General features: G+C 38.4%; 1 protein-coding gene across 1 annotated transcript in view; it reads right to left on the reverse strand.

Annotated features, from left to right (window-relative positions):
- Window positions 1-27,998, reverse strand: part of GMDS (GDP-mannose 4,6-dehydratase) — a 703,979-nt gene that overhangs the window by 302,634 nt on the left and 373,347 nt on the right. The window contains exon 7 of the mRNA XM_037011686.2: window positions 94-221. Coding sequence (XP_036867581.1) covers window positions 94-221 — 128 coding nt within the window. The remainder of the gene's footprint in view (window positions 1-93; window positions 222-27,998) is intronic.

A 27,998-nucleotide genomic window follows, 5' to 3' on the forward strand; every position in this document is an offset into this window, starting at 1 on the left:
CACTACTACGTCATTCTTTTCCACTGAAGGCATAGTATTTAAAAAAATCAACCAATACAGGTGTTTTTAAGACCATCATGAGTCAGTTCCTACCTCTACATAGTCCTTGGCATGGCCCCAATCTCGTCTGGCATCCAGATTTCCCAAACTGAAACATTCCAGTTGTCCGAGGTAAATCTTAGCTACCGACCGGCTAATTTTTCGAGTAACAAAATTAGCTCCTAAAGAGAGATAAAAAGATATATTATCAGTAGAGTACATTTGACATTTAACAGTTCGGTGAACCAAACCCAATCTCAGCCCCTGGGCATTTCTTTCATTCTTCCCCCCCCCCCCCCTTTAAAAATAAGAAGAAAAGAAAAGAAAGAAAGACCATAAGATCATTCCTTGTCATTTAGACAAGTTAAGAAGCTCTAATTCTAAGTGTCACATCAACTTTACTTTCATAACAAACATTTTTCTTCAGGGGACATCTTAACATTCCTAATTTGCTGCTGCAATATGCGACCCAGGCATTAGGCCAAAGAAAATCTATTGGAATGCCAGTTTTTAAACAGAAAATTCAAAAAGGTTGTAAAAAAGGAAATGCCAGAATGGAAGACAGACATCTACAACCATCCTGATTTTTTTAAGAACATAAACATCGTATGTTCTTATTAATAAGGCTACTTTTGGGCTCATGAGGAAAGGGAAAGGAGAGTGACCGAAATCACAGGGTACAACTAGTTAGCGAAACAAACAAGAAATGCATTTGGTTTGCCAATAAGCGGTGATCACTCTTCTTTTGAAACCTGTAGAAGCCACCCAAATTATGACACAGTGCCACGTCAAAAGTTTCTCTGTACCATACTTACTGCAATGCCACCTTCCAATTTCATTTAAGTGTTATCTACAGGAATAAACTCCTGAATTCCACATAAATATTTTGAAATTATTGGATAAAAGGTGCCATAAATTAAAGAAATAAGTGGAATTATTTTAATGTTCTCTTGTCTTTAATGAAAGCCTCTATCTACTTTTAATAGATCACAAAGAAGGATAAAATTAAAAGCCCCTTTGAAATAATTTTATCCATGTCTCTGTATCTAGGTAAGGTTATCACAAAACACCAGGTAATGCCAAATTTTCAATGTAAGAACACATATGTGAGGTAGTCAATAAGGCTTCATCCAGTTTAGACAGATTACTATCATGATTTATCACATTTCAATAACTTTAGCTTTGTTCTTTTACAGATGAAACAGGGAGGTGAATGTTGTGATGAAAGATTTGGCTTCTAGGGTAACTGGCACAGGAATATGGAGATTTTTCTAAATAATTTCTTTAAATTAAATTTTGGGAAGAATATGGCCCAGTGTAAGTTCAAACATATGCTAGAGTCACTTACTACACAAATTCAGTATACACATTTATGCCAGTGCCATCATTAAAAATGACAATGGGACTTCCACGGAAATCCAAATTTCATTTCATGACTATAGTAAGAAATCCAAAGTTCAACTTCCCATGTTAGTTTATAAAACACATAGAGTTCCTTCAAAGAAGAGTCTTTCAAATGAAGAAAGAAGATGCAATCCTTCTCAGTTTATTACCAATTAGCAATCTTTTATTTTCTATTGACTTATAACAAATAACTTTACATTTATAATCAAGTGTTAAATTAAAAAATAAGTAGTAAAAATTAAATATTTATTATTAATGTTTATCCTTCTGTTTTAATGCCAGGACTATACTATCATCTAAAGTATACATCCTAAAGTATAAGCTAGTGATGCCAACCACTGAAGGAAGTTTCCAACACAACATAGTTCAGATTATTCTGTATACCAGTAAATGAATGCTTGAGAGTTTAGTGGAAGCTCATGACTTTGTCCAAACAACCTGCTCAGGCCCAAGTCTCACTGTTTATTCTTATACCCAGTATTAATGGAGCCGTGCCAAGTACCACACATTGAGCTGGGGATGCAGGACTGGAACAGCAGCCCTTACTCTCAAGTAGTAGAGTGAGGGTAAGATAGACAAATAAATCAGAGCTGCCAGAAGTGAGGTGACAGGTTTGCAAGGATGGAAACAGTCAGGGCCAGTAACTCTGAGGCTGCATGTAGTCAGGAAATACCCACCAGAAAAAGAAACCTGAACTGAGTCTCCTAGTGAGGTCACAAAGGAATTCCTTAAGTTGTGAGATAGAGACAGTACTCCAGGCAGAAGGAAAAGCACATGAGAAGACAGGGAAGATGCCTTTCAGCAAGCGTTTCTCTTTAAACTCTTACTACAACCCTGCAATGACCACAACCATAACCCTCAGATGATGGCTATTGCTTTGGCAGTGTGCTAAGCAATCTGCAGAAACTCATTTAATTTTCAGAGCAACTCATGAGCTGAGAACTATCATTCCCATTTTGTAAATGAGGAAGCCAAAATACAAAGAAGCTATACAACTGGCTGTTCTAAAACAGGATCCAAATCAGTGTCTTCTGTGTAACTATAAAGCCCTGGCTTTTATGTTCCCAGGACAAAATGACATGCTAGGAGGTGTGGAAGCCTTTCTTATCTCCATCTAAAAGATACCTTGGGTAACTAGTCAAATTTATTTGAAATTTCTAGAGCCTAAAATTTAACTTTTCATATTATTTATAATAATTTCCTTGAGAAATAACTCACATACCGTATGATTCAAGGTGCAAAATCCAATTTTAGTGCATTCACAGAGATGGCAGCCACCGCCACAATCTATCCTAGAACACCCATCACACCAAAAAGAAATTGCATACCCTTTAAAGTCATTACTCATTTTTCCCCAAGTGCCTAGCCCTGAGAAACCACTAATCTACTTTTTGTCACTATAGATTTGCCTAGTCTGAACACTTCTTATAAATAGAATTATATAATATGTATGGTCTTCTGCGACTGACTTCTCAGCATAACATTTTCAAGGTCTATCTGTGTTACAGCATGAATCATTATTTCATTCCTTCTTCATGGCCTAGTAATATTCTATTACATGGATATACCACTGTTAAGTTATTCATTCATCAGTAGATGGACATCTGAGTTGTTTCCATTTTTTGACTATTGTGAATAATGTTGCTATGAACATTTATACAGAAGTTTTTTTGTGTAGGCATTATATTTGAATTTCTCTTAAGTATATACCTACAGGTGGAATTACTGGGTCACAGGGCAACTCTATGTTTAACCTACTGAGAAATTGCCAGACTGTTCTCCAATGTGGCTGTACCATTTTACATGCCCATCAGCAGTGAACTAGGGTTCTCATTTCTCCAGATCCTCCCCAACACTTGTTATAATTTATCTTTTTGATGATAGTCATCCTAGTGGGTACTGAGTATTATCTCATTGTGTATCTCATTGTATTTATCTGATGGCTAATGATATTGAGCCAAAATAATCTGTATTTTCATGTGCTTATTCACCACTTCTATATCTTCTTTGTAGAAATGTCTATTCAGAGCTTTGGCCCATTTAAAAATTTTGTTACTTTTTATTATTGAGTTATAAGAGTTCTTTATATATTCTTGATCTAAGACCTTTAGCAGATATACAATTTACAAATATTTTCTCTCATTCTGTAGGTTCTTTTCACATTCTTGATGCCTTTTGATGCCCATTTTTTTAGTTTTGATGAAAACCAATTTGTCTTTATTTTTTTGTAATATGAGCTTTTGGTGTAGACTAAAGAGGGCTTTGCCTAGCACAAGGTTATGAATATTTTCTCCCATTTTTTAAAATGCATTTTATGTTTTTTGTTCTTACATTTAGGTCTTTGATTCATTTTCAATTATTTTTTGTTTATGGTATAATGAAAGGGTCCAACTTCATCTATTTACATGTGAATATACAGCTGTCCTAAGATTGTAGGAAAGGTTATTCTGTTTCCCCCTTGAAATTGTTTCAGTACCTTTTGTCAAAAATCCATTAGCAATAGATGTGTGGGTTTATTTCTAACTTTTAATTTGATTCCACTGATCTATATACCTATCCTCATGATACTACCATACACTCTTAATTATTGTAGCTTTACAGCAAGTTTTAAAATTAGGAAGTGTGAGTCTTCCAACTCTGCTCTTTTTTAAGATTGCTTTAGCTATTCTGAGTCTTTTGAATTTCTGTATGAATTTTAGGATCAGCTTGTTAATTTCTGCAAAAAAGTCAACTGGGATTTTAATAGGGTTTGTGTTGAACATGCAGATCAATATGGGGACTACTAGCTTAACAATATTATATCTTCTTATTCATGAACACAGGATGTCTCTGCATTTATTTATGACTCTTAAAATTCTTTCAGCAATGTTTTGAAGTTTCCAGACAATAAGTTTTCCATTTCTTTGTTAATTTTTCTCCTGGTTACTTTATTCTTTTTGATGTTATTGTAAATGAAATTGTTTTCTTAATTTCATTTTCAGATTAATTTTAAACATTATTACTGTTACCATCTGTTTCACTAGTTAATTCTTAGGAGAGGCTTAAAATGATATTTTAAAAAATTTGTTCTCTTCATTTTTACTCCTTATCACACAAAACTCTGTTTTTAATACAATTAAATAAATTCAATATACATTAGGGCTGAGACCTCAGAGGTTACCGTGTCCAACCATCCCAAACGTGAGAGGAAGGAAGTGAGGCAAAGAGGCTGAGCGACTCCCCGTGTCGGGACAAGTGGCCAAGCCTGACCAGGGCCTGTCTCGCGTGCCTGCCTGCCTGGTGCTTTTCTTATAACCCACAGTGCAGTTCTCTGATTCTGAAAAGTCCAAGATTAAGAACAGATCTAACTAAAGAGCCAAAGGCAGGCATGCAGACACACACACTGAAAGTACTAATAAACATTTCTTAACCTTTTTAATGTAAACTCATTAACCTAGAAGAAGTAGAATACCCACATACATGTATATTCATAAAGAAAGATCAATTTAGAGGGGTTTTAGTTCAAATAGCAGTTCTAAGGTTGAGATTGTGTTACTAGTGTCAATAGAATGAGTAGAACAGAATTTCTGTCGGCAATATAGCAAACAAAAAAACTGCCACCACTTGCTCAAAAAAACTTCCAGTTTCACACTCACCAAAAACAAGACACTTGGGATAAAACGGTATTATTATTTACTTAAATTCAAGCTGAGTCTCCAAGAAGCACTAAGGTGAAGGGAAAGCTCCAGAGCACCAGTCATGGGCGAGCGCTGAGGGGCCCTAGATGGGAACGGGGCCGGGACACCATGTCAGGATCCGGAAACAGGCTGCAGCTTCAGTGTCCAAGCAGAGGTGAAGAACAGGCTCTTCGGGGTAGAATATCAGAAATAGGGCTATACATGATGTAAGTGACTTACTCTGTTCCTTCATCTATGCTATTATCTTTAATAAGTATTTTAATTCTCAGTTGCCTTATCTATGAAATAGAATAATAGACACTAAGGTTCAAATGAGATACTGCAGTTCAAAGTCTGTAGAATACTGGATCAATGTGAAGTGCTTCTAGTAGTTATAAATGTTTATTGTCTTAGATATTTTATTTTTACTGTGGCATGTTTTTTTTTTTTAAAGAGTAAGGCCTTTTCTTAAAAAAAAATTCTCTTTACATGACCTTCCCCCGAGTTAGCCCAAGGCTGGGGAAAGACTGAAAAACTACATCAGATAGTCAAAAAGAAATAGTTAATATTCATCCCTATCATAGGATTCTATACCAAGACTGTAAATTTGAAGTAATAGTCTAAATAACTTTTGTGTATCAAAAACCAAGTGTGGTCTCGGCCCCAAGTTTCTCCCACAGGCGCTGATGGGCAGGCATGTGGTCTGTGGCCCTTGTGAGAAGGACAAGGCAGCATGGAAGGAGCGGTTCCCAGTGCTCCCTCTCTAGGCTGGGAGAGGACCTGAGCAGAGGTGGGAGACGCGAGTGTTTGGTGTTTCAGTCTAGGCTTTCTGGGATGAGTGAGATAAAAAGTAACATAGGTTGAAGAGAGGAGGCACCCTTACTCTGTTTCATATTGGAGAGTTTGAAGTCATCTCTTTAGGATGCACCCAGACCGTCCTGGGGCAGCTGTGTCAAGATACACTAGCAATGATGCAAGGCTCTCCCACAGGGCATGAGCTGTGGCCTGAGAGCCTGCAGGCCCGCCATGCACCCTGAGGAGCCTGAGGGGTGAGGGGATGATGCTCTGTAGTTAAGGCCTGCAGGCGAGACCACTGAGGCCAGGGACCTAATGTAAGGTGAGGCAGTGGAGCTACAGTCCACAATGCCAGGGAGGCAGACTCTCACGAGAAGCCTAAGCAAAGACAAACCCACGAATTCTAGCAGCAGCAGACACTAGGAAGAGGCAGGTCTGGGGCTAGTGCCACTCCCTGGCCACCAGGCAAGGGAGTGGTTTGTACCAGCAGTGCTGCGCTGAGGTCCCACGTGGGCCTGAGCTCCCTGGGTCTATTTTATTCAGAGGATACACATCTATTGATAACTTTAGACTGGAAATGCTGCATATATTCCTGTATTTACCAATTTCTTTTCTCATCATTTCTCCTTGAATCTTTCTTCTGACATAATTTCCTTTCTTCTTAAAACATATTCTTTAGAAGTGCCTTTAATGTAGCAAAATTGTCTGACTCACATTTGAAAGGTAGTGGTGCTAATTACATGGTTCCAGATTGAAAATTATTTCTTCTTAGCATGCTGAATGTATCATTCCTCTGTCTCTTGTTCCCATTTCTTGTTCTTGATAGGCAAATGGCCATTACAGCCATCATTCCCTTGTAGACCTTTCTTTTTCCCTCCCATTAGTTTAAAGACGCTCTTTATGTCTTTGGTATCCTGAAGTTGTCTGCTTGGCGTACATGGTACTTCTGTATCTGTGTTTCTTGTATCAGGTCTGGAAATTTCTCACCATCTCTTCAAATATTGCCTTTCTTCAGTCTATTTTCTTTTTCCTATTTTTTTGTCTTTCTATTACCTTCTGGGAAAGAATGTCAGACCTCATTTTACCTTCCAATGTTTTAATTTCCCTTGCTTATAATTTTCATCTCTTTGCTCTTCAATGTTCTGGGTAACTTCCTTAGATTCATATAATTTTCCTTCAGCAGTCTAATAGGTAAGTCAGTCACTTAATTCCTTATTTCAAAAAATTTTTTTTATATCTAAACTTCTCTTTGGTACTTTTTCAAACCTGCTTGGGCATTTGTATATTCTGTTATTGGTTTTTTATTTATGATTTATCATTTTATTTACTTAAACATGTCTTAGCAATTTTATATCCTGAATTTGATAATGCCAATATTTAAATTTCTTGAGGGACCAATTTCCTTTTTTTTTCCTGCTGACTTTGATGGTGGCTAGTTTCCTTGTGCCTTTGGTGACACTGAGTTAATGTTCAGTAATGTTAATCTACTGGAAGGACGTGTCTGTGAATGATGGCTTCCTCCTGAGAGGGTCTGTGTTTGCTTCTGATGGAAGACAGGAGATACTAATGCCTATGACCTGTCATCCCTTTCCCCAGTCCCCAGGTTAATACAGTTCTGATCGTCCACTCTGCTGCTGTCTCAGGACGGAAACTGAGCCTTCTAATTAAAGAGGCTGAGAATTCTGTAAAGGCTTATTAAAGTCACCACATTGCACTAAGGGAACAGGATTGGTTACCACTTTGGTGTCCCCAGTGGTCCCCACCTACTAGTGGGAGAGATTTGCTAGGAAGGTAAAAACAGATTTAGAGAAATCAAGCAACTTATTTGTTCTGCCTATCTGGATGCAGTGTGCTACAGAGAACATGTCATTTTTATTTTCATTGTAGACATTTGGAAAAATCTGATTTCTATGTTTTCTTTTCTATGGAGCATATCTGTAAAATAAATGTACATATCTAAAAATATACATATAAATCTGTAATTGGTCTCATTCTTTTGCTCACACTATTTCTCTGGCTCAAATACAATTATTTGTAATGATTTTTAATATACCAGGCAAACAACACTTTTTTTCCTGAAGAAATTCTCAACCAGAAGATAATATTGTCTTTGTAGTCCTTCCCCTTTACACTGGCCTCACTTCCAGATCAAGACATGCCATGAGATCATTCCAGGGCCCACACACAGGAGGCAGGCTCAGATAAAGAACTAAAGCCAAATTCCTAATTTCCTGGCTTTGTTTCTATGTCTCACCCTTACATCAATGTATGTCTGTGTGTATGTGGGCATATGTATACATATTCTTTGTTAAGTTAAACTTTCTCCTATAATACTACAAAGTACACCAATATAGCATTACCCTAGTCAAAATATCTTCTAACTAAAAAGTTGAGGGACTAGGAGAACTGACAAAGTTTATAAAACATATACTTCAAATATTCAGCATTGAACTTTAAGACATGAACAGTGGCACCCATAGAAATTAGTAGATTAGATCATCTGTTATATCACAATCTTTATCACAATGCATTACTTCAATAGAATTTTCTTTTTTTTTTTCCATACAAATTGCAACATTGGACATCTTAGATGATCAAGTGTAATGAAGGGAAGAAGTGGTGAGGGAGACACAGTAAGTTCCACTAGGGTCAGTTCTTCTGTTGATTAAACAAAACTGCCTCTTTTTCAAGTATATCTCATTATGGCCCCTGCAACTTATTCTAACTGCTAAGAAGCGAAGTAGTTCTGAGTGTGTGGTAATATTTATTGTTTGAATGTGCACATGTATACCCAATTATGTGTGTATGAGCACATACATATAAATACATGTAAAAATCTATCCCTGTCAGTACACAAATAGTGTTTGAAGCAACTACAATTTCTCTGATAAAAGTTCTACTCCGTTGCCCAGTACTTCATCCAAAAACTTTTGATTCACAGATTTTTTGGAGTTAGATAAAGTACAAGATAGTTTGGACAATATTCATTGAAAAACAGAAATCATTCCAATTTATCCTGAACCCCACATGAACCTCCGCCTTGGGGCCTGGCATTTTCCCCCTGTGTTCATCTCTGGCCACCCTGCCGAGAACTGCCTGGGCCATGGCTCGCGCAGACGGGGTGTAGAAAGAAGAGACGCTGGGAAGGTCACGGCTGACTGAGCAGACTACGGAGATCAGAGAGCTCATACCTCATTTGCTCACCAAGTCCTGCCAAGAGCAACACTATTTAACTGCAGGTACTCCAAGTCCAACAGGCATGCTTAAAGAAATCTCAGGCTTATAAGAGGACCATTCACAATGAGCATTTGTTGGGGATAGCTACCACCTTTTGGCAACTATTCGTAAAAATGCGCTTAAAGTGAAAAGTTCAAACTACCATGCTATTTCATCAAATGTTCAATGCCTTTTGTACTGAGAGTTAGGTAATTCAAATTCATATATCTTCATTTCAGGGTTTCTTAGCTAGGCAATATTAATATTTAGGATTGGATAATTCCTTTATGTTGGGGGCTGTTGGGGTTCAAGAGTGCTTAGCAGCACCCTTGGCTTCTACCCACTAGAAGCCAGAAACACCCCCTCCCAACCAGAAATGTATCCAAACATCACCAAATGTCCCCTGGGAAGACAGACTGCCCCTCATTGAGAACCATTGCATTAGTCAAACAAACCAACTCAACAAAAGACAAAACGCCACAAAATTAAAACAAATTTATATAAACACTAACCATACTCACAGATACACTGTGCTACTTTATTAAGTCTATTCATTAGACCCACTGACCAAACTATCAGGGAACTAATGAACATGAAACATTTAAATCGTGAGACAAGGTGAGTCTTCACTGAAAGTCTAAATGAACATGAGTCTGGCCTCCCAAGGAGGGTCTAGGGAAAGCACACATTTGGGAACCATTGATGTGTCTATGGTATTTCAAGTCCTGAAACTGGCTGAGACCACGAAGAGGGGGAAATGAGCAAGAAAACAGAAAGGATGCAAGAACTAAGTACACTGACACCGCAGCATTTAGAGGTCAAACAGATGAGAAGCAAGCAGCCGTGAAGCTGATGGGAGAAGACAGCATAGAAGAGTCCAGAAGGCTGGGCAGCAGGGCCCAGGGGCTGCAGATTGCTGCCACCGACACAGCCAGGGAGGACCAAGGGCCGGCAGAAGGAGCCCTGGGAATGGCAGCCTCAAGGTGACTGGCCACCCTGACTGGGGCTTCAGAGGAATGGGACTAAAGCCCGATGGGTGGCAGGGCTCACAAGAGAATGGAGGAGAGCCCTGAGAGACAGACAGACAGCTCCTTAGAGGACTTTCGCTATCAAGGAGAGGAGGTGAGATTGAGAAGATTTTACTTCAAAGTGGGAGAAACAGGAGATGAGATTGAGATTTTATTTCAAAGTGGGAGAAACAGCATCTTTTGAAGGGATTACAGACAGGAGCAGGTAGAGATGCTGAGCTCTGCAGGCAGCTCGTCTGTGGGCATGGGAGAGGGGGTGGGCAGAACAAACTGCAGACAAAGATCTGAGAGCAACACTCCGCTCCACTGCAGCTTCTCCTCCACATCCACCAGGCCCACACTCGCTGCTGTGCTACACTTGTTCTCCAAGCACATGGCAGCTCCCAGCCTCCTCATCACTCCGTCCCTGTCTTCACCCCTTCATATTATGATCCATCACTTTGACCACTTCCTTACTAAAGCCCTGAATTCCTCAGCTCTCCTAGCTGCCTCACTTCACATGCTCTGTACCCCCAGCTCTCTTTTCCTCCCACGCCTGGCCTCTCAATGCTGGGGAGGACACAGCAACTCTCATGCTCTCCAATTCAAGCTAAGCTCCTGCTCCTGGTTTACGTTCTATGTGCCTGCAAGTTCCCAGTCACGCCTCCTCCTGGCCACCTCAGGATGCAGAACCTGTACCTCAGCTGACATGACTTTTTTGGATGCCACTGCTGGACGGATGGGCTCACCGTCTCCCAGCTACCCAGAGTCCCCTGACTCCTTCCTCATCCGCATCCTCCAGTCAGCGGCTCAAGTTCTCCTGACTCTACTTGCTGGACACTCTCATGTGGTGGCTGCCTTGTTTGTAGATTCCCCAGTGGCAACGGTATTCCTGTGTGAGCTGTCACCTGCCACCTTCCAGCTTCTCCTCCTGCCCCTTTCCCACCTCACAGCTCTCTCTGGTCACACCCGTTCTCCATTTCTCTCTCCAGTGTCTAGAATAGTGCCTATCACATGACAGGTGTTCAATAACATTTACTGAATAGAGGATGAAGGAAGTAGGGGTATTCAACAGATTAAGAACTAAGATATCTTTCCTTGGTAAATTTAGCACATAATGAATTTAGTTCTTTTATTTCTTTTGTCACAATTCAAGATTCTCAGGAATGATTAAACTCTTAAACTGGAATGTTTGTTCTGCAAAACATGAATTCAAGTAAGCATAAAGGTAATATTGGATACCAGTAAATGACGAAGAAATTATCTGGTCACACTAAGTAGCCTCTCTCTCCTCTGACACACTTTATTCAGCATTTCTTCTCAGCTTCCATGACTGTCAGGACCTCTGTGTACTACTTTTACCTCCATAGTAAGAGGTGGGAGTGGGAGAGGGCAGGGAGACACAAGGAATATAATGCAGTAGGATCAAACTTTCTGTCATGGGAGAATACATTCAATTTATATAAGAATGACAAATGCTTGGATATATTATAGAGATATGTATAGCATCTTTTGAAATCAATTTCTTTTTATAGAAACTATTTACTACATTAAAAAAGTGATTTATCCCAGATCATTCTGTATTATGTTTGGGCTGCGTTACAGAGTTGACAATTATTTCACAGGATGGCAATGCTCATACTGAAATAGTTTGGATTAAGTTTCTTCTTTAGCTTCGATCTTGACTTGGAACTGTAGTGACATTTGGGAAGTAAAGCAGGGTTACTTTACATCAAAAGTAATTTTAAAAATATAGTACAGGCTTATGGTCACTCCAGTGTGAAGACAGCAAAGAAAGAAAATCTTCAAAAGGCCTTTGATTCAAATTCCTCATCTAATAGATAATGGGGACAAATGTCTGCAAAATGAAATGAGGCAATGATGTCCCCTTCCACCTGGCTCTCATGATACAGTTTCTGTTATTCTCTTCCATCACAGGGAAGCAGTGGCCTACAAACAAATGAGCACAAATGGTATTTTTTTTCACTCAAGGAAAGCAAGTTAACACTGCCTCCTCTGTAACTGCTGCTAATACTTGGTTTGGACTTCAGTTTATTGAAATATTTTTCAAGAAGGGTCAGACTCCATGGCAAGAATTATTAGAGATAAAGGATGACTTCTAAGTACTGGATGCTAGTCCGTTAACGGTGCCTTAATTGTTGATGTGGAATATGTGCATGATATTACAGGACAGAAAAAACAAGGAAGGGACAAGGTGACTTTCTTATTTGTTACACAGTCTCTCTCCTTGCCTCCTATCTATACCTTCCTGACATTCCTCATCTACTTGGGTTCTCAACTGGAGGCCCGGGATGCCCGATGAGCAAACAGGGTGGCAGCAGTGTCGCTCAAAGGCACGCCAGAGCAGTGATGAAAACCAGGTCTACAATACCATAGGGAGGGAAGCCTAAGTTCCATATCCTGGAAATTTAGGTAATGTTAAAGAAAGAAAGACAAACATTCAGTCAGTATGATGGTTACTTTTATGTGCTAACTTGACCAGGCCTCGGAGTGCCCAGGTATTTGGCTAAACAGTAGATTAGCATTTGACTGAATCAGTAGACTGAGTAAAGCATATCGCCCTTCTTAATGCGAGTGGGTCTCATTTACTCCCTTGGAGGCCTGAACAGAACAGAGGTAGAGGAAAGAATCCCTCTCCTTCTGCCTAATTGCTGAGCTGGGACATTGGTGTTCTCCTGCCCTTAGACTTGGACTCACACCATGAGTTCCCTGGTTCTCACACCTTTGGACTCAGACTGGAAATATACTCGGATCTTCAGCTTGGTGACATTAGGCCATGGGGCTTCTCAGCCTCCATAATTATGAACCAGCTCCTTATTCCACATGGCATATATGTACAGATATCTCCTATTGGTTCTGTTTCTCTGGAGAACCCAGACTAATAGTGTTAGATAAGATGTTTTATTTAAGACATGCTTGAGATGGGCCACAATATGCAAGAAGATAAACTGTTACTGAATTTTTTTTTGATCCAAGCAGTCTTGTCTTGAATTTTAGAGTCTCCACATAATGCTCTTGAAGACCTTATTTGATTTGCACAAAAGGAAAGTCTGTGCCTGCAACACTCAATATTCTTCATATCAGCTTGTAAGAACAAAATATTGTCATATCAGCAAAGGAGATTTAACAATTATATTTAACAATTATATACAATTATATATTTTTGTTAAATGTGGTTAGTTATCATTCAGCAGTATCATGGCTTTAATATTCCCTAGTCTCTAGACACTAACTAGCATGAAACACAGTTTTTGATAGACAATAGACTGAGTTACAAGATAAATGAGTCATATATTACCCCTGTTTCTATGTCAACTATAAAAAATTCTAGAAAAAATAACTAATGTCAAAATTCAGGTGAAAGGATTTGCTTTCATACTTTGCTCCAATATTTCATTTTTTTATAGCAAAACTATAAAAAGAAAAAAGGAAAGTAAACAAGAAACAACAAAAATGTCAAATGGGAATAAAGTTCTTGAGAAAAACCTGAGGGTCAAAAAAGGGAGCTGCTGTAAATAAAGCTCATTTGGGGAATGAAGTGTGGCTGAAGACAGGCTGCCTTGGGGCTGCAGAACGTGATGAATAATCACAGGGATTCTAGTGTCAAGCTGCCGGGGTTCACATGCGGTGACCTTCCCTTACTAGGAATGGGAAGGTAATTTAGTCACTGGAGCCAGTGTCTCTTCACCCATAACATGGATATATCCACACCTACTTCTTAAATGAGGATTAAAAGAAATCAGTGACAGAGTACCTTGCATATGGTAAGAGCTAAATGCTACCTTCTGTGTTACCATTATCATTATTACTATTACTAATGGTCCCCTAAATTACAACTTTCACAAATGCAAGCTGAGCATGCTAAACTTCTCCAGAATGATTTGTACTTAACAGTCCAGCCTTAAAGTGCTCAGAATCCAGTTGAGGGAAAAGGGAATATGCTAAAAACATAAAGCTACTGTTACAGGTTTTGGGGACAGTGGCCACAGGGTGTGAGCTGAGGAAAGAGGGAGTTTGCGGTAGGACAACAATGTGTGAACGCCAACGATGTAAGGCTTCAAAGCAAAAGGTAACCACTCCCAGCAACCTTTCCTCCTGATGGAGATGCCAACCAGATCCTGCGGCATAACTCACGGGAACATTCAGTACCTGCAGTCCCCACCCCAAATTCATTCTAGAAAAGCAATTTCATTTTCATAACCATTGACCTTTATTAACATAGCGGTATTCAGCTGTGTCTATCAAGTTCTGTTCATTTGTTAGAGAGAGGTAAACATGTCATTTTTTTCTTTATGGTATATTAGCCCATTATAGTGCTGGTTGTAGAAGATTATATTCAGTTTTTTTTTAATTTTCACTTTCTTGCCTTACATTTGCTTCCTATAAGCAATATTTCCCTTTGTTTGCAGGTATAGGAAACATTCCTAAATATCTAGCACTTCAGATTAAATGTCTGTCACAAATTCCTGAGGGTGTGCAGAGTCCTATGGCTGCCCACATGTACTACTGCCCACATTACTACTAAGGTTCTTCACAATATTCATTTTGTCTTCCTCCAATAAAATTAATCAGCGCTCCTCTGAGAAACTCCTTGCTCTTCCTTAAAAATAGGTTTTGCTCCTTTTGTACAAATTCATTGTTAGGTCTATAAGAGGCACCTGGGCTGGGTTTGAGACGTTTCCTGTCTATTCAACCCAGCGTTCTTTAACATCTTGTGGGTAATGAGGCTTCCCCTACTTCATTGACAAAATTATGCTGCATACCTACCTTTCCCATGGCCAGGAAGTGTTTCTTTGTGATCAGACTGTATTTTCACTTCCTTAATTGCATCCCATTATGGGCTACTTATCCTCATGTACATCCTGCCTTAGTGCCTTTTAAAAAATTTTAAATTTACTAGACATTTAAAAAGTTTGATCGTAATGATATGCCTATTCTGGAATAGAGAAACAAGCCTTCTTTAAGGTTAAGTTTTGCTCACTCTGGAAATTTTTACTCTACCCATCATTAGGGTCTGTCCGGACCAGGGAAGTGTGTATAACAATACTTCAAAGTGCTCATTAAGCTAGGACTGAGTAAGATAGATAGTAAAGGACTTCTTGGGAGCAGCTGAGCCCAAGCCCTACTAAGATTCAAGCACAGTTTATTAAATGTATTGAGGAAACGAAACCTCAGGATTCCATCAGACTGTAGCTACAAAGGAGATCAGAGCAGCATTAGGGTCTAACTTTTGCTGACTAATCACCCCTACCTCATGACTCCCAACAAATCTAGGAGACCCTGGGAAATGTTAAATATTCTCAAAACCAGCTGTCTGAAGTTATCATCCTCCTGGCACTAAACTTCTTTAAGGAGAAGCTGCAGTCACCAGTACCCTTTAAAACAACAACTTGCCCTCTGATCCTCGCTGCACAGGCCCTGAGCTTTCTTCCGCAGGGCAACACAGCTCCCCATGGAGGTAGGCAAAATTACCCCTTCCTAACTGATGGTCTCAGCTTGTCATCTGATATCCAAAGGAGAATTTCTTGTATCTCTAGATCCCTAGTCTTACAAGTTTCTTTATTTATAAATGAATGAATGAATAAAAGCAAAAGCCTATGCTGCCCTCATTTTGCACCATCTCTCCTTTGTCATACTCCAGTATGTGTCTTAACTTCAAGGGGTTGCCAATCCCACTCTTCATCTTAGTTTGGCATAAGCTTAGACCATACTTGCTATGGGCATATTGGCAAGTGTCTAACAAACTATAAAGGATATGCAGCTGTTCTGGCAAGAATGGCCAATACTCCCTTACCCTCAGCATACAATGAACTTAACTAAGGAACTTTCTGCTCCAGGCAGATGTTCCTTACTGTGCCTCTTGCTGGTGGACCTGTCCTGCTAGTTTGTTTCCAGTTCATCACTAAGTGGGGCACTGGCTTATGTACAGGCCAAACGCTGTATGTAATCACTGAGTCATTATCAGCTGGTTTTTAAGCAGGGCTCTGGCTCCTCCACTGCACCTCCCACAGTGCTTACTCTGGGCCTACAGTGCTGTGGCTCTCTTCTCATCTTCTTTGTCTTTTTTGCAACCAATGTTTTCTTGTAGAATGAGTTTTCTCCTGCAAACGGTGAGCATAGGAGAGCTATATGGGCTTTAAATTCTCTATGTAGAAGATCTTTTTTGATTTCTAACTATCTCTTCTGCTCAGAGTTTTAGTCTTCAAATTAATTCTGGCAACTAAACATCCCAGAAATCATGGAAGTACAGAAAATTATTCTTACCAATACTTCATGTTCAGTGTTCTGTGAATTACTTTCTCATATCTTATCTACCTTAATTACCAGTTACCAAATTCTGAAAGCTTACCCTTTTAACTTGCTCAAGAAAGACAAATTGTCTATCCCTTTATTGATTGCCCCATATTATTCCTTTTTATTAATAGCACATATGAAACTGTGAGGTGGCACATATTGATCCCCTTCCAGATGGAGTATCAGCAGTAGCAATGGTAATAAAAATAGTAATAACAATAACAATGTGGTAATAACTTTACTTATATTATTTCCTTAATGCTCAGAGCAATCTTAAGTGAAACTATTACCCATCCCTTTTTACAGATGAGAAAACTCAGTTCAGAGGGACTGAGGAACTTGCCAAAAGACACTCATTTAGCAAGTGCAAAAACCTGGATGGAATCTAAGTAGTTGAATACTTCTGTATCCTTACGTGAACCAATTAAAGGGGAAACAAAATTCTACAATAAATAGTAAACAAGAAAGCTTTGCTTCAAACTAAATTTTTGGGGAAAAAATACCATTTTGAAAAAATTTGCAATTAATCTTATCATTCATGAAACTTAAATTTACAGGATTCAAGATGGTGGCATGAGAGTTGAGACAGAGAACTCCTCCCAAAACCACATATAATATGAATATATAGTTAATACAACTAAACCTAAAAGAGGAACAGGAAAAAAGGCTGCACCAGACTGCATACACCTGGAGAATAGAGCCGACTACACGAAATAGGGTGACATACCAAAGACTTGATCATGCGGGACCCAAGCCCCTCCCACAGCCCAGCTCACTAGCAGGAGAAAGAGAAACGGAGTGGGGAGGGGTGGAAGCCCAGGACTGCTGAACACCCAGCTCCAGAGATCTGCTTTAGGAGCACAAACTTACATTGTATGGTGCTCTGGAGATTAGTGGGGTTGGAAAGATAAGACAGGTAGAATACTTGAGAGACTGAGATTCCAACCATTTATGGAGGAAAGGGATCCATTCACATCTGGCCGCTCTGGGACACAGGAAAGGCGGGCAGTCTGAGTGGTTTCCAAGCAGCGAGAAGGCTGCTGAAAGGGTGGGGTTGCACAGAGCATACTGTGCGGGAGAAGGGATAGGTGGACAAGGTTGTATGGGCATGCCCTGCCCAGCAGGTTGGGAACTTTCAGGAGCTTCAGGTGCTCCACCCCCCCTGGCTGGCTACTCAGCTCCGAGGCCACCCGCTGTGATACCCAGCATGGTGCACCTTCCTCCTGGCCTGCCGGCCCTGGCTCTCAAACTGGCAGTCTTTGCCCTGGCAACAGGCCAGACAGAGGAAGGCCCCACCTATGACAGCTACAGACACAAAGAACAGAGGCTTACACATGTGTGCTTGACCCACTGCCCCTGATAGTGGAGACAGGCAGGAAACAGCTCTTTCCTCCCCTAAGACAGGAAACAGCTCTTTCCTCCCCCAAGGCACCAGTGCAACTCCCCAGCGACCCCCAACCTCACTCCAGGGCTTAGCAGCTCCAGAGACTGGAGCTTCTGGGCACAAGAGGGCACCGCATAGAAATATGAAATGTCAAAGGAACATGGTTCAGACCAAAATCTCACAAAATCCAGAAAAAGGGTCAAATGAAACTGAACTCACCAACCTTACTGGAAGAGAGTTCAAAATAAAAATCATAAACACACTCATGGAGGTACAGAAAAATATTCAAAAACTCAGGGATGAATCTAGGATGGAGATTCAATCATTAAGAAATTCCCTATCGGAAATGCAACACACAATGGAGGGATTTAAGAGCAGATTAGATGTAGTAGAAGAGGTGGAAAATGGAATAAAAATTAGAGAAGAGGAATATAAAGAAGCAGAGGCAAACAGAGAAAAAGGTTCCTTAAGAATGAAAGAATATTGAGAGAAATGTGAGACCACTCCAAACGGAAAAATATTCACATTATAGGGGTACCAAAAGAAGAAGAGAGAAAAAGAGATAAAATGTGTCACTGAGGAGGTAATTGCTGAAAACTTCCCCGATCTGGAGAAGGAGTAGTCTCTCAGGCTACGGAGGTGCACAGATCTCCCAACACATGAGACCCAAGGAAGACAACACCAAGACATATACTAATTAAAATGGCAAAGATCAAACATAAAGACAGACTTTTAAAAGCAGCTAGAGAGAGAAAAAATATCACATACAAAGGAAAACACATCAGGCTATCATCATATTTCTCAACAAAAACCATACAGGCCAGAGGGAGTGGCATGATACATTTAATGCAATGAAACAGTAGGGGCTCAAATGAAGAATACTCTACCCAGCAAGGTTATCAATAAAATTTGAAGGAGGGATTAAACAATTTTCAGATAAGCAAAAGCAGAGAGAATTTACCTCTCACAAACCACCTCTACAGTGCATTTTGGAGGGACTGATATAGATGGAAGTATTCCTAAGGCTAAATGGCTGTCACCATAGGTAATGAAATCACAGTAAAGAAAGTAGAACAATTAATTACTAAGCAAATGCAAAATTAAATCAACTACCCCAAAAGTCAATCAAGGGATAGACAGAGAGTACAGATTATGATACCTAATATATAAAGAATGGAGGAGGAAGAAAAGGAGGAAAAAAAGAAAAACCTTTAGGTTGTGTTTGTAATAGCATAGCATAGTAAGTGAGATAAATTTGACTGCTACATATTAAGGGAATTACCCTTGAACCTTTGGTAACCACAAATCTAAAGCGTGCAATGACAATAAGTACATACCTATTGATAATCACCCTAAATGTAAATGGTCTGAAGGCACCAATCAAAAGACATAGAGTCACGGAATGGTTAAAAAAATAAGACCAATCTATAAGCTGCATACAAGAGACTCACCTCAAACCCAAAGCCATACACAGACTGAAAGAAAGGGATGGAAAAAGATATTTCATGAAACTAATAGGGAGAAAAAAAAGGAGCTGCAGTACTTGTACCAGACAAAATAGACTTCAAAAGAGTCACAAGAGACAAAGAAGGACATTACATAATGATAAAGGGTCAGTCCAACAAGAGGATATAACTATTATAAATATCTGTGCACCCAACACAGGATCACCTACATATGAAACAAATACTAATAGAATTAAAGGGAGAAATAGAATTCAATGCATGCATTTTAGGGGACTTCAACACTCCACTCTTTCCAAAGGACAGATCAACAAGACAGAAAATAAGTAAGGAGACAGAGGCACTGAACAACACACTACAACAGATGGACTCAATGGACATCTACAAAACACTCCATCCAAAAGCAACAGGATACGCATTCTTCTCAAGTACATATGGAACATTTTCAAGAAGAGATCATATAGTAGGCCAAAAAAAGAGCCTCAGTAAATTAAAAAAGATTGAAATTGTACCAACCAGCTTCTTAGAGCACAAAGGTATGAAACCAGAAATAAATTACACAAAGAAAACAAAAAGTGTGCAAGCACATGGAGGCTAAATAACATGCTCCTAAATAACCAATGGATCAATGACCAAATAGAAACAGAGATCAAGTAATATATGGAGACAATTGATGACAATAATTCAATATGGCAAAATCTGTGGGATGCAGCAAAGGCCATGCTATGAGGAAGTATATTGCAATATAGGCTTACCTCAGGAAAGAAGGACAATCCCAAAGGACAGTCTAAACTCACAATTAATGAAACTAGAAAAAGAAAAACAAAAGAGGCCCAAAGTCAGTAGAAGGAGGGACATAATAAAGATTAGAGCAGAAGTAAACAAAATTGAGAAAAATAAAACAATAGGAAGAATCAATGAAAGCAGGAGCTGGTTCTTCGAGAAATAAACAAAATAGATAAACCCCTAGGCAGACTTATTAAGAAAAAGAGAATCTATGCATATAAACAGAATCAAATGAGAAAGGAAAAGTCACTACGGACACCACAGAAGTACAAAGAATTATGAGAGACTACTGTACAAAATTACATGCTAACAAACTGGATAACCTAGAGGAACTGGACAACTTTTTAGAAAAATACAACCTTCCAAGACAAACCCAGTAAGAAACAGAAAATCTAAATAGACCAATTGCGAGCAAGGAAATTTAATTGGTAATAAAAAAAACTACCTAAGAACAAAACCTGGACCAGATGGTTTCACTACTGAATTTTATCAAACATTTAGTGAATACTTAATACCCATCCTCCTTAAAATTTTCCAAAAAGTAGAAGAGGAGGGAATACTCTCAAACTCACTCTATGAGGCCAGCATAATTCTAATACCAAAACCAGGCAAAGACACAACAGAAAAAGAAAATTACAGACCAATATCCATCATGAACATAGATGTAAAAATACTCAACAAAGTATTAGCAAACTGAATTCAAAAATACATCAAAAAGATCATCCATCGTGATCAAGTAGGATTTATTCCATGGATGCAAGGATGTTACAACATTAGAAAATCCATCAGCATCATCTACCACATCAACAAAAAGAAGAACAAAACCACATGATCATCTCAATAGATGCTGAAAAAACATTAGACAAAATTCAACATCAATTCATGATAAAAACTCACAATAAAATGGGTATAGAGGGCAAGTACCTCAACATAATAAAGACCATATATGACAAACCCACAGCCAACATTATACTTAATAGCGAGAAGCTGAAAGCATTTTCGTTAATATCGGGAACAAGCAAGGATGCCCACTCTCCCCACTTTTATTCAACATAGTACTGGAGGTCCTAGCCGTGCCAATCAGACAACACAAAGAAATAAAAGGCATCCAGATTGGCAAGAAGAAGTTAAACTGTCCCTGTTTGCAGATGACATGATATTCTACATAAAAAATCCTAAGGAATGCACTTCAAAACTACTGGATCTAATATCTGAATTCAGCAAAGTTGCAGGATACAAAATTTATACACAGATATCTGTTGCTTCCTATACACTAACAATGAACTAGCACAAAGAGAAATCAGGAAAACAGTTCCATTCACAATTGCATCAAAAAAAAATAAAATACCTATGAATAAACCTAACCAGGAAGTGAGAGACCTATACTCTGAAAACTACAAGACACTCATGAGAGAAATTAAAGAAGACACCAATAAATGGAAACACATTCCGTGCTCATGGATAGGAAGAATTAATATTGTCAAAATGGCCATTATGCCTAAAGCAATCTACAGATTCAATGCAATCCCTATCAAAATATCAATAGCATTCTTCAATGAACTGGAGCAAATTGTTCTAAAATTCATATGGAACCACAAAAGACCCCAAATAGCCAAAACAATCCTGAGAAGGAAGAATAAAATAAAGCTTGAGGGATTACGCTCCCCAAATTCAAGCTCTACTACAAAGCCACAGTAATCAAGACAGTTTGGTACTGGCACAAGAACAGACCCATTGACCAATGGAACAGACTAGAGAGCCCAGTTATAAATCCAAGCATATATGTTCAATTAATATATAATTAAGGAATCATAGATATCCAATGGGGAATTGACAGCCTCTTCAACAGCTGGTGTTGGCAAAATTGGACCACTATGTGGAAGAGAATGAAACTGGATTGTTGTCTATCCATACTCAAAACTAAACTTGAAATGCACCAAAGACCTCAATGTAAGTCATGAAACCATAAAACTCTTAGAAGAAAACATAGGCATAAATCTCTTGAATATAAATATGGGCAACTTTTTCCTGAACACACCTCTTCGGGCAAGGTAAACCAAATGAAAAATGAACAAATGGGTCTACATCAAGCTTAAAAGCTTCTGTATGGCAAAGGACACCATCATCAGCACAAAAAGGCATCTTACAGTGTGGGAAAATATATTTGTAAATAACATATCTGACAAGGGGTTAACATCCAAAGTATATAAAGAACTCACATGCCTTACCATCCAAAAAGCAAATAACCCTATTAAAAAATGGGCAGAGGATATGAACAGACACTTCTCCAAAGAAATTCAGATGGCCAACAGGCCCATGAAAAGATGCTCCACACTGCTTATTATCAGGGAAATGCAAATTAAAACCACAGTGAGATATCACCTCACACCAGTTAGGATGGCCAACAACCAAAAGACAAACAACAAATGTCGGTGAGGATAAGGAGAAAGGGGAACCCTCCTACACTGCTGGTGGGAATGTAAATTAGTTCAACCATTGCGGAAAGCAGTATGGATGTTCCTCAAAAAACTAAAAATAGAAATACCATTTGACTGAGGAATTCCACTCCTAGGAATTTACCCTAAGAATGCAGCAGCGCAGTTTGAAAAAGACAGATGCACCCCTATATTTATCGCAGCACTGTTTACAATAGCCAAGAAATGGAAGCAACCTAAGTGTCCATCAGTAGATTAATGCATAAAGAAGAGGTGGTACATATAAACAATGGAATATTACTCAACCATAAGAAGAAAACAAATCCTACCATTTGCAACAACATGGATGGAGCTAGAGGGTATTATGCTCAGTGAAATAGGCCAGGTGAAGAAACTCATGTACCAAATGATTTCACTCATTTGTGGTGCATAAGAACAAAGCAAAACTGAAGGAACAAAACAGCAGCAGACTCACAGAACCCAAGAATGGACTAACAATTGCTAAAGGGAAAGGGACTGGAGGTGTGTAGGTGAGAAGGGAGGGAGAAGGGGAATAAGCGGCATTATGATTAGCACACAAATGTAGGGTGGGGGGCACGGGGAAGGCAGTATAGCACAGAGAAGACAAGTAGTGACTCTATAGCATCTTACTATGTTGATGGACAGTGACTGTAATGGGGCATGTGGTGGGGACTTGGTAATGGGGGGAATCTAGTAACTACAATGTTGCTCATGTAATTGTATATCAATTATATACCAAAAAAAAAATTCAAAAACAAAACAAAACAAAACATATTTATAATTGTATTTTTGTATTTTTCTTAGTATAGCCAAAAGGTAAAGCGTTTTTTTTTTTTCTGGTTTGTATTTTTTTTGACAAAACAGTATTTTATTCTTCACATTAGATTCTCACAGGACTACTAATAAAAACACTTAAATCACTTAAAAAATACTTAAAGGTTTCCCAAATGTCTCTCATAGGCCTTAGGTGTTTACCATGATCCTTCCATATTCAGCATTTTTTTTGTTGTTTATTTCCCTAATGTAAATCTTGGCTGGTTGAACTGCCAGAATCTCATTTGTAAATGGTTTTTCCTGTGATTCAATGGATGTCTCCAGGGACCACTATAATTCATCTGTAAACATAATTAACATATTCTCAGTTTTCACTTCAAAACCATGTCTTCATGGCAGGCTCTACTGGATTCACATTTCTCACTGTCCTTGCTTTAGGCTAATAGCCACCAGATTCCCACAAATAGGATTGGCTTGAAGGGTCTGTAACCTTCAGAGGGGAAGAGGAAAGAACTACTTTTGGACTCACCACTGAAAACACAGGGGAGGAAAGAAGAAAGGAGGGAAAGAGAAAGAAAGGAATGTTCAAAATCTGCCAGGCCTTGTGTTCATCTTTTTCACATGTGCTCTGCTACTTTGTCTTTACAATGGGCACACAGCTACGTAACGTATATTGCCTTGCTGATCCTCACAATGCATCAACTAGGTAGATATTATTATCAGTACAGACGAGGAAATGAGTCTCGTTAAGTCATGTGTCCAGGCTGACTCCAGCCAGGTCTGGCTTTGAGTGGTCTGACGTGCTCTTAACCACTGTGTACATAACCTGCTTATGCTGTGGGATTGTGCCATGAGAGACCAGACAGTCTCCAGTTTGGTTTCAAATATAAATATCACAGAAACTACAAAACATTTAAAGAAATCAATTTAACAATCCAAGAAGTCTCACCTCAATAGGTGGGAAGGATTTTTCTTTGTTTAGTGGTAATAACCACCTCAATTAGACCAGACATGCTTCAAAAGTCTTTCATGTTTAAGCAATTACACTTCAATTACACTTCATCTCTCCACAGAGAATAGTATAGCAGACAGCTCAGTGATCTCCAAGTGTACACGTCAGCTGTAAGTATCATGGTCTACAGATGTAATAGTAAATCAGATGATGTCGTATCTGTACCCAACCCGAAAGGCCACTTAGAATCTGGTGGGTCCAAGGTAAGTGGCCAACAATCTAACCATTTATACACAGACAAAATGTAAAGCCTATAATGCTCTGCTCAACTCTAACATCAGATTACTTCATCCCTGATTTCACAATGGGTAGCTAAAATTTCTTTCAGTAAATTTAGGCTATGATGCTCTTTTTAAAAAAACATTAAGCACACATGCTGTAGGTGTCTCATGGGGAAGGCAGTACAGCACAGACAAGGCAAGTAGTGACTCTAGAGCATTTTACTACTCTGACGGGCAGCGACTGCAATGGGGCTGGGCTGGGAGACTTGAGAATATGGGTGGATGCTGTAACCACAATCTTGCTCATGTGAAACCTTCATAAGATTGTCTATCAATGATACCTTAATAAAAACAGGCAAAAATAAATAAATAAACCATAAAATACCTTTAATAGATAGAAATGAGAATAAAATACTGGGTTATTTGATAGTGGTTTACCTGTTCCTTGCTATTTCTACAGGATCACGATTTGAATTTGCCACTCAGACTGGCAAGTACTAATTTAGTAATTTTTAAGGATTATTTCATTTACACACAAACACAGAAAGAAGCCCTTCCTGCTTATTAGGATTAAATAAAAACAAGTTCCAGTTATTCCATTTATATCACACATTCTACTATCCCCTACAGCACTAAAATTATTTGAATCCAAATAATTTAAAGGAAAATTCTCAAATAAAGTAAACTTCTTACAGTAATGTTACTGTAATCCTATGCATTGAAAGATTATCTTGAATCGATTTTCATTGTTAGCCGTAACATGGACTCTACAGCTTATTTCCAAAGGAAAGGTTCATTTTTGTTATAATTTATAACAAAAAATAAATAATGCTCATTTATTTTGGAGATAAAGGAAAGGCCATAGACCCACCTGGATGATATTCTGTAGAACCTGTGAGTCACTGGGCAAGAATTCAGCCCCAAATGATTAGGAGAGCCCTGATGTAACAACTCTGTTCTCTGGGATCCCTGCCTTGGGTCTGACCTGCAGTAGACTAGAATCTAAGGCCTAAATCATTTCCTATTTAAATTTAAACCAGAATTTTCTTTGCTCCTGTATGTAGATAAATGTTTGCTAAAGCTCTATGAAGAAACTGCTACAACTGAACATATATGTAAGGAAAAAGAAGAGCCGAGTCTTACAGATGACACGCATCTGGATTTGGTGACAACATTTGAGGATGAAACTCTAGCAGGATTTCTCACCCTCGGCACTCCTGACATTTGGGAATAGATAACTCTTAGCTGTGGGGGTTGTCCTATCATCGTAGGGTGTTTAGGAGCACCCCTAGCCTCTACCCACCAGATGCTGGTAGCATCCAACCTCCAGTTGTGGTAACAAAAGTATCTCCAAATATTGTCCATGTCCTCTTGGGGGCAAAGTCACGCTCTCCCACCCTCATTCCTCCACCCCCAATAGAGAACCACAATTACTGAGTACTAATCTTATCTTTACAACAATGAATAAAGAACAATCTTTAGAAAACATGAAGGATAAAATTATCCAAAAATTAAGTGTGACTTTTTAAGACATTAATTTTTATATGCATTATACTTTAAAAATCTGAGGATTAATTTGTTAATAAATATAGTTAGACATTTTAAGAAGCAAAACACTAGTGACTCTATAGCATCTTACTATGCTGATGGTCAGTGACTGTAATGGGGTATGTGAGGGGGACTTGATCATGGGGGAAAATCTAGTAACCACAATGTTGCTCATGTGATTGTATATTAATGATACCAAAATAAAAAAATAAATAAAATACCTAAAGGGCTGTAAAAAAGAAGAAGCAAAACACTTGGCAGCTAAAAATATAAGCTCAAGTTGAAAACTCAAAGCACAAGTTCATGAATCTTACATGTCAATCAAGTGAATATTGTGTTTAGACTGACATATGTGATTTTTATGAAGCCCATATTTAGAGTAATGCACTGTATCACCTAAAAATGGCTCAAATGGCTCAAATGGTTCAATATCTAAACACAATATCTAAACACAATCCACTGACAGTAGTCTTAAACTTTAATTATGGGTATATATAAAGTACTTTATAACTTCTTATTACCACATGACTTTTTGTGTATTTTGTATTCTATTGCTTCTCTGCCAACTTCTTGGTGACACTTAAGTTATATGCTTCATATCACATTTATATTTTAATATTATAAAATCAATATTTTATTATGATTTACTTACTGTTAAACATCTGAAAGGAATACTGCCTTTAGTAGCCAATCTAATTAATGTCTTTACAAAAGATAAGAGCAGTTGAGATAAACTTCCAACTTCTCCACTTGCTAAATCCCATAGCACAAATACCAGCTTTGCCTCATGGGGATTGGCCTGTTCTGCTTCCAGTTTTAAAATGCATATATATATATATTCGATTTCTGCAAATATGAACACAGTTTTTGTTATTCCTCCCTTCTCCAGGACTATTTCTAGCCTCAGTGTTGACATCTGTTTTGTGACCTTGGACAACTCAATCTCGTGTTGCTCCAATTTCTTCCTTGATAAAACAAATGGAATGATTGATCTTTAAATTCCTTTCTATCTCATGAATTCTTAAGGGTATTTTGTGAGAATACATATAGGTGGATATCAACTGTCTATTCCTTAAAAGTTCTTTCAAAGAAAGAATATTATCTAATCTGTTAATATACATTTAAAAAATTTTAAAAAAAACAGGAAAAATAGACATGAATCTCCATATACACATTAAGAAATATGTAAGTTAAACAAGTTAGTCAAAATATCTCTAAAAATACCATTAGAGTATTAAATTACTATGTCAAATGCAATAAAAACAATTCATGGGTATAATACTTTTCACTATTATAATGCTTGATGATGATGGCCAAACTCCCTCAGATGGGAAATGATAAAAAATTATTCTTGATTAAGACAAATACAAAATAAAATAAGCACATACATGCACCAGCTTCGTAGTGGTACTTATCAGGCTCTCTTGGAATTCTAGAGAAAATAGGAGTTAGAAGCCAAAGAGCTCCTGGAGAGAGAAGGCAGAGAGAAGGAAGTCTGTTTATAAGGTTCCATGGTTACAGAAAAGGTAATGCAGTATAAACATTGTATACAGAGGACAGCATCATTTAGGGGTCAAACATGGAAGGAGAAAGAAAAGGAGAAAACCTACTGAGAAGAGATAATATTTCATCCAGAGCTGAGTAAATGTTCCATTCTTAAACACTTAAAAAGAGTAAGAAAAAAAAGTGTAGGAGAAGAAAAAGAAATAACACTGACAACATGGACCATGATTTACTCCAGCTCAAGTTATACAAGGATGAAGCCAATCACTGCATGGAATTCATTGCTGGCAAACTAATGGCAGCAAGATAGGTTCATTTAGCCAAACTTCACTTCTTCAGGTGATTCTAGAAGTAGTAATCACTATATCATCCAGACTGACCGAGTGAATGGCACATTAAGATGGGTTAACATAAGAAAA

Source organism: Manis javanica, chromosome 16 (assembly GCF_040802235.1).
Source record: "Manis javanica isolate MJ-LG chromosome 16, MJ_LKY, whole genome shotgun sequence".
Taxonomy (NCBI): domain Eukaryota; kingdom Metazoa; phylum Chordata; class Mammalia; order Pholidota; family Manidae; genus Manis; species Manis javanica.